Below are 7,970 nucleotides of genomic sequence, written 5' to 3'. Positions count from 1 at the left end.
ACTGTGTTTGTGCTTCTCTGGCCAGGTGTCAGCATCCACCACCCCCAGCTGGGAGGGGATCCCCAGGCACAGGAGCAGTGTCCCTGAGCTGCTGCCCCAGGCCACCTCCTGTTGGAACCCAGGACATTCCTCTGGCTGCCCTGGAGGATTCAAGGCCCTGCCAAGGGGCTCAGAGACATTGGCACAGAGCCCAAGACCCCTATGCCTTTGATCTTGACCCATGGGAAAAAACAATTACCAACTTTTAAATGAAGAATTACAAGTCAAGAGAGTTTAAGTAGAATAATTGTTAGTTTGTCATGGGGTGAAAAATAGATTTTTGGGGTTTTTTAGAATGGGGGTTCAGGAGGCAAGATGGAGGAATCTGGGCGTGTCCAGCCTTTCTCCTCCTCCTTCTTCTTGGCCTCCATCTTCTGCTGTGATGGTGGCACTTTTGGATTGGTTTAAGGTAGAAACTCACTGTCTAACACAGGTGATAGGTATTGGGAAGTTATTGGAAATAATGTACATGTAGTTTCTAGTATAAAAGGTGGTCAGTGTGCCACAACCCAACCTGCTGGACAGACCTCGGCGGGTTGGAGAAAGAATTTTATAGATAAGAAATAATAAATAACCTTGAGAATGAGAACAGAGGAATCCTGGCTCCTTCTTTGATGGCGGGGCTGGGAAAAGGAGATTTGTACATATCTCAGAGTCGCTGTGACCAGCAGAGATTCTGAGAACCTCCCACCCCACGGGAGCCTGGCAGCCCTTTGGGACAGCTCTGGGAGGAGCTGGTCCCCCAGAGACATGGCTGGAGGCTTTCCCATCCACGGGGACAGAGTTTAATGTTTGCTGCAGACAAAGCCTTATCAGCAACCTTTAGCCGTGTTTGCTCAGACCCTCTGGCCATTGGGCAGCCAGGCCTGACCCCCAGCACCAGGTGCTGGCTCAGCACATTCTGCCAGCGGGGTGGCCAGGCCAGAGCAGCCCTGGCAGGCAGGTCCAGCCATGGAGGGCAGCGTTGACACCGAGGAGCCCCCGCTGCTGCCTCTGGCACTGAGCAGCTTTCACATCTCCGAGGAGTTTGGCTTCTTGCTTCCCGATCCTCTGGTAGGAGTTTTTTTGTTTGTTATTTTGCTTTTTGTAAAACTTTTTTATTTTTAACACTGTACCAAAACCTATTTTGTTAGTTTTTATGTTTTTAAAAGTAGCTAAGTTATTTTAAGTGTGTTATAAGCCTCTGAAAACTTATTAAACCTAACTCAAAAAAGCTGCTAGAATAGCTGGGAGCCTGGGCACGTTCACAGCCCTCCCTCTGCCTCTCTCCACCAAGACAGAGCTGCCAGCACCCTACAGCCCCTGGATGGACATTGCCCGTGAGCTGCCCCAGCTGATCACAAACCATCAGCTCCGCTCACGAGTGCACCAGGTATGGCCTTCTCCTTCCTGCCCCCAGAGCTCTCTGAAACCTTGGTCTGACACAGCAGTGTCTGTAAAACCTGCCAAAGCAGCCCAGATGTGTGCAGAGCCAGGACTGACACCAGGCGACAGCAGAGCCTTAACTTTGGCACAGAAATAGCTCCTGCAGCAGATCCAAGCACTCAGCAGGCAGCAAGGGCTGGAGCAGGGCCCCTGTAGGTGTCACAAGAGCCATGTCCCATCCCAGCCATGCTCCCTGATGCCAGCTCCCAGTCAGACTTGACCCTTTTGGGATCAGCTGCCCCATGGGCATCCTAGCACCAGGAGGAGGAAAACCCCATGGATGACTGTCCCTGCTCACAAAGCAGTAACAGTGCAGCAGGAGCAAACCCTGCAGAACAGGTGGGAAGGGAGGCATAAAGAGAAGCACCAGGAGGGTTCCCCCCAGCTGGCAGGGCAGCCCCTCCACCACAGGGGCCTTGGCATTGCTGGCTCTGCTCCTTGCTCCCAAGGGTTTCCCTGGCAGATGCCACAGCTGAGCCCCCAGCAGCTGCGAGGACGTGAGGAGCTGCACTTGGCACACCTGGTGCTCAGCTTCATCACCATGGGCTACGTCTGGCAGGAGGGTGAGGAGGGCACCGTGCAGGTAAAGGCAAGGTAAAGCAGGTTCACCTGCTCTGGGAGCTGTTGCTGCTCCCTTAGCACTTACCCCAGGGGAGCAAATCCCCCTTTCCTGTGGCTGCAGCAGGAGCTGCTGCCACCTTCCTGCAGCCTGACCACATCCCCACCTTCCCCTGTGCTTTGTGACACTCAGGTCCTGCCCCGAAACCTCGCTGTCCCCTTCTGGGAGGTCTCCCAGGCCCTGGGCCTCCCGCCCATCCTCAGCCATGCAGACTTTGTGTTGGCCAACTGGAGGAGGAAGGATCCCAATGGGTAAACAGCAAATGCCAGAGGGCTGAGCACGGTTCTTCCACCAGGTGTCGGGGACAGACTGTTCTCAGACTGCTCCTGTTCTGCCAAAACCCCTTGAATCCCACCTTTGCTGGGCTCAGCCTCATGGGTGTGGACACAGGAACTCTGTGGGGATGTGGGTGTCTCTGGGAGCAGCACCTGGGAACAGCTCCTCTATTCCCTGCAGACCATGGGGCCATTTGAGCTCCATCAAATGAGAAAGTCATTCCTCTGCTGGGTATTAAATCTACTTTCCACAGCAGACAGTCTCAGAGCAATGGAAAACACCTTCTGTGCCCAGCACAGATCCCAAGGTCCCCCCAAACCCTCCCTGCCCCGATTCTGCCCAGATTTTCTCTTTGCACACATGAGTCACACGCTGAGGTCACCAAGCTCCCTCCATGCCCAGAGGGAGGAAAAGAGGGAAAGTGGATGAAGAGCTCTCCTGTGCAGAGCCAAGGCTACTAGAACAATTGTTACTAGAACAATTTGTAATCTCTCTCTCTCTCTCTCTCTCTCTCCTTTTCTTGTGCATTCGGTTGGCCATAACTGCAATGCCTTCAGGCCTCTGGAAATGGAGTAAGTAATTACTGCTCATTTCTTTTCTAACAGTGTTGGTCATTGTTTGGATTGGCTCAGCTCTGTAGCACTGCTTGGGCTGAAGCTCTCTTGATGTGTGTTGTATTTGTCACACAAGTGCCACTGTGATGGCAGCAAAGGGGCTGCAGCAGAGCTGCTGGCTGCTCTGCCTGCACAGACCATGGGGAGGGCACGGGGAGGGTGGCACGGCCCCTAAACCAGAGCAGTCCTGCTCCCCTGTCACTGTCACATTTTCTGAAAAAATCCCTTCCCCAGGATTTTGTCTCCTGAGAAGCTGAGAAGCCTCAGAGAAAAATGAAAACAATAATTATCTAATTGCTTCTCCTGTGTTTTGCTGCTTTGGAATGTGGTTGGAGATTGTTTATCCAAGAGGTGCATGTTTGATTAGTTTCATGTGAATTGTTTTGACTTAATGACCAATCACTGTCCAGCTGTGTCAGGACTCTGGACAGTCAGGAGTTTTTAATTAGTATCTTGTTAAGCCTTCTGTAAGCATCCTTTCTTGATTCTTTAGTATAGTTTTAGTATAGCATTGTATAATAAGTCACAGGTTTTTCATTAGCATCTTGTTAAGCCTTCTGTCTGTATCCTTTCTCTATTCTTTAGTATAGTTTTAGTATAGCATTCTTTAATATAATATAAGTACATAAAATAATAAATTAGTCTTCTAAGAACAGGGAGTCAGATTCTCAAGTCCTCCATCCTGGGGACCCTGCAAACACCACCCTCCCCTTTCACTCTGTGCCAGCTCCTCTGATAAGAGGCTCTGGAGTCTGGGATGGTTTTGTTCCAAGGGTCCCACAGCGTGTAAGGAAATCCTGAGCCACCACTCCCCACCCAATCCCTGTTCTTGGCCCTTTTTGCAGGAACCTGGACCCGATCATCGCACTGCCTGGGGGAGAGAGCCTGCGGGGCTTCATCCTTGTCACCCTGCTTGTGGAGAAGGCAGCTGTGCCTGGCATTAAGGTGGGTACCACCCTGTGTTGGGTCCTACCTGCACTCTAAAGTGCCTGAGGTGCACCCACAAAGTGTTCCTGCCCCAGGGGGGGGAGGGGAGGGCCCTGCCATGGGTGGCAGCAAATGTCCAGAGCCGCTGTCCACAGACATCCTCCCCCTTTGTGACCTGGTGCTGTCCCTCCTCCTCCCACAGGCAATCCCCCGGGCCCTTGGTGCCACCCTCCAGGGGGATGAGGAGTCCCTGCACAGAGCCCTGGAGGAGCTGGCAGGGGCCATCGAGGCCATGAGGGAGGCACTGAGGAGGATGCACGGTGAGAGCAGCTGGTGCCTGTGCATGCTGCAGCTCATGACACCCCCTGCGGCAGCTGCCCATCACCTCTGATCTGATCTGGTCTGATTGACTCTCTCCTAGACTATGTGGATCCAGAAGTATTCTACTCTGTGATACGCATCTTTCTCTCTGGGTGAGTGGATCTTTCTCTCAGTTTCCCTTCAGAGCCACAGGGCTGGGGGGAGCTGGGGATGTGCAGGGAAGGGGCAGCCCAGGTGGGATAGGGAGTTCCCCAGGACAGGGTAGGGACCAGCATTGCTCTCCCTAGAGCATCATGATCCTGTCCCTCAGGAATTCCTTGGCACTGGATTGGGCATGGACTGTGGCCAAGGGCTAGGGTCTACCTCCCTCCAGCTTCTCTCCATCCCACGCTTCAGCTCAGCCCTGACAGCCCCTACAGCCACAATTGTGCACAAATGAATCTTTCCTGCTCTTGGCCGAACAGTTTTGACAGGAGAAGAGGAATTTCTCTTTCCTTCCACACGGTGTACACAAAGCTGCAGAGCTGAGCAGAGGCTCTTCCCACTGCGTGTTAAGCAAACATCTGTAACAATCCTCTTGCTGCTGCTCTGTTGCAATTCTGTCAGTTCAAAAAATAGAAAATTCCCCCCAAATACTGAAAATGCTCTTTGGGCAAGGCAGAACCACAGCCCAGGAGCCCAGCATGGAGCCTTCACCATCCCCCAGCACCCTGTGGGGCTGCAGCATCTGCAGACACTAGGTCTCAGGCTTCTCAGGGGGATTCTATTTTTATTTCTCTCCATCATATCTCAGCATTCCCAAGCAAAAGGCTCCATGCATCGTGATTAAGTTTGTCTCATTTTTTATCCAAGCTGACCTTGTCTCGATGGTCATCAGCTTGGGAAAACATGCCTTTTAAATTCCCTTCTGCTTCTAAGAACTTCCCGCTAGTAGAGGTTACTATAAATACAATCCTGGGAGAACTAAAAATATTCTGGTATTTGATAATGAATCTATTTTCTCTGCACTTTGTGTAAAATCTGTTCCTGTAGCCCAACTGCAGCCAGCACCCAAAGCTTCATGGAATGGTGCATTCTGCTAAAAGTCAACAGATATTTTTGTGCCAGGCACTTTACCTCCCTGAAATGCTAACTCCTGTCTTCATTTGGGTGTGAGCATTTCTCCATTTCAGCACTCAATGGCCACTGACATTCAAGGAATTGATGTAAAGTGCCACTGTTGCCCAGAAAAGTGCTCCCTCCCCTCTCTGCTTGCAGAAACCTTCCTGAGCTGGAGCAGGAGGTGCAGCCAGGCAGGGCAATGTGTCCCAGCATCATGCCACAGGGTGCTCACCAGGGCATGAAGATCCCAGAGAACACTCCTCTGGCAAAGGAAAATCACGGATTTCTCCTTACCCCCCTGGCCTCACTGTGTGCTTTGACACAGAATCTGATTTCCAAGTTTATCTCCTGTTTGAGGAAGAGGAGATCCATGGGCTGGGTCAGGAAAGTTTTGCTCAATCTTGCCAGCCCAAGGTCCCTTCTCACAGGGCCCAGAAAAAAAATTAAGGAAAAGGCCCAGAAAATAAAGATTTCTCCTTACCCCCATGGGCTCACTGTGTGCTTTGGCACAGAATCTGATTTCCGAGTTTATCTCCTGTTTGAGGAAGAGGAGATCCATGGGCTGGGTCAGGAAAGTTTTGCTCAATCTTGCCAGCCCAAGGTCCCTTCTCACAGGGCCCAGAAAAAAAATTAAGGAAAAGGCCCAGAAAATAAAGATTTCTCCTTACCCCCATGGGCTCACTGTGTGCTTTGGCACAGAATCTGATTTCCGAGTTTATCTCCTGTTTGAGGAAAGCTGACATGGCTGTGTTGGAGGAGGAGATCCATGGGCTGGGGCAGGAGATCCCTGGGCTGGGCCAGAAAAGTTTTGCTCAATCTTGCCAGCCCAAGGTCCCTTCTCACAGGGCCCTGTCCCCAGCCCCATGGCCGCTGCCTGACTGCCGTGTCTCCTGCCCAGCTGGAAGGACAACCCTGCCATGGCCCACGGGCTCATCTACGAGGGGGTGTCCCCGGAGGCGCTGGCGTTCTCGGGGGGCAGCGCGGCGCAGAGCACGGTCCTGCACGCCTTCGATGAGCTCCTGGGCATCTGCCACCGCCAGGACTGCGGTGAGCCACCAGCTGTTCTGTCCAATTTGCAGCAACCCCGATGAGGGGAGAGAAGATAAATCTGACTCCATGTTCTTAGAAGGCTAATTTGTTATTTTATGATATTATATTATGTCACAGACAGATTTTATGAAAAATCCTTTCGTTAGGATGTTTTCTCCTGAGAAGCTGGGAAGTTTCAGCTTCTCCATGTTTTGCTGCTTTGAAATGTGATTTGGAAAATTGTTTACCCAGCATGTGAAATTGTTTTTACTTGATGGCCAATAACAGCCACCTGTGTTGAGGCTGTGAGCAGTCACAAGATTTTGTTATCATTCCATTCCTTTCCTTGCTAGCCTTCTGATGAAATCCTTTCTTCTACTCTTTAGTATAGTTTTAATATATAATTTTCTTTTAATATAATATATAGCACAAAATAATAAATCAGACTTCTGAAACATGGAGTCAAGATTCTCATCTCTTCCCTCGTCCTGGGACCCCTGTGAACACCACCACAATATTGTATTATAGAATGCTATACTATAACAATACTAAAGAATAGAGAAAGGATACAGACAGAAGGCTTAACAAGAATGAATAATAAAAACTCATGACTGCTTCCAGAGTCCTGACACAGCTGGATGGTGATTGGTCATTAATTAAAAACAATTCACATGGAATCAATCAAACATGCAACAGTTGGTAAACAATCTCCAGCCCACATTCCAAAGCAGCAAAACACAGGAGAAGCAATCAGATAATTATTGTTTTCATTTTTTCTCTGAGGCTTCTCAGCTTCCCAGGAGAAGAAATCCTGGCAAAGGGATTTTTCAGGAAATATGATGGTGACACTTTTCCTTCTCCAAAGCAGATGAGGGGCCGGGGAAGAGATGAGCCAGAGTGATTCCCATGAGTGTGCCAGCTCTGGCAGGCAGGAGGACATGTGCCCATCTCATGTCCACCAGGCTCTACCCAGTCCCAGGGAGGAAGGTTACAAATGTGCCTCTGGCAGGTGCTTCTTCACCACGATAAATTCACAAAAGCACCCATTTGGTTTCTTGCATGTCAGCTTTTTGCTGAGGTTCTCTATGGGCCCAAGAGATGAGGGAGCAGAGCATGCAGGCATCCTGCCAGTGAGAGGCCATTCATTCATGAAGCTCCACTTTAGTCCAACCCACAGCAGAAATATTTACCGCCAATTAGAAAAAAAAAAAAAAAAAAGAAGAAGAAGAAGAAGAAAACTAAAAGGCTGGGAGCAGGGCTAAACCCTGCCTTTTAGGGTTAGAACCAGCTCTAATGGAGCACTGACCTAATATGGGTTTTCTTTCTCACTTAATTGGAGGCAGGGCAGAGGAGGCTGTGCAGACTGTGCCAGCACCAGAGCTCGGTGGTATTCACACGCCCTCTGAACAGAGAGAAGCTGTGAGACAAGCAGAGAAGAAGGAAAACACAATTCTTATCTTGCTTGCTGTGCTAAAGTAGAATGCAATACGGAGATTGGTTACCCAAAGTGAGGAGGTTTTGTTCCCTTGGCCTGTCAGGGCCAGGTGTGTGTGTGGGACTGTCATGGGACAGGCACGAGAGAATCAGAGATGAGTGCAGTGTGAGCAGTTGTGAGCAAG

At 50.4% G+C, this 7,970-nt stretch overlaps 1 protein-coding gene across 1 annotated transcript in view; it reads left to right on the top strand.

Moving 5' to 3' along the window:
• Positions 1 to 990: 990 nt before the first annotated feature.
• IDO2 (indoleamine 2,3-dioxygenase 2) overlaps positions 991 to 7,970 on the top strand; it is a 7,703-nt gene continuing 723 nt past the window's right edge. Inside the window, exons 1-9 of the mRNA XM_005429249.1 lie at positions 991 to 1,092; positions 1,316 to 1,411; positions 1,928 to 2,047; positions 2,216 to 2,334; positions 2,917 to 2,931; positions 3,819 to 3,918; positions 4,103 to 4,220; positions 4,322 to 4,373; positions 6,221 to 6,369. Of these exons, the coding sequence (XP_005429306.1) occupies positions 991 to 1,092; positions 1,316 to 1,411; positions 1,928 to 2,047; positions 2,216 to 2,334; positions 2,917 to 2,931; positions 3,819 to 3,918; positions 4,103 to 4,220; positions 4,322 to 4,373; positions 6,221 to 6,369 (871 nt within the window). The remainder of the gene's footprint in view (positions 1,093 to 1,315; positions 1,412 to 1,927; positions 2,048 to 2,215; positions 2,335 to 2,916; positions 2,932 to 3,818; positions 3,919 to 4,102; positions 4,221 to 4,321; positions 4,374 to 6,220; positions 6,370 to 7,970) is intronic.

The sequence above is a fragment of the Geospiza fortis genome, unplaced genomic scaffold (assembly GCF_000277835.1).
Source record: "Geospiza fortis unplaced genomic scaffold, GeoFor_1.0 scaffold417, whole genome shotgun sequence".
NCBI classification, from domain to species: domain Eukaryota; kingdom Metazoa; phylum Chordata; class Aves; order Passeriformes; family Thraupidae; genus Geospiza; species Geospiza fortis.
This window is presented reverse-complemented; position numbering and strand designations above follow the sequence as displayed.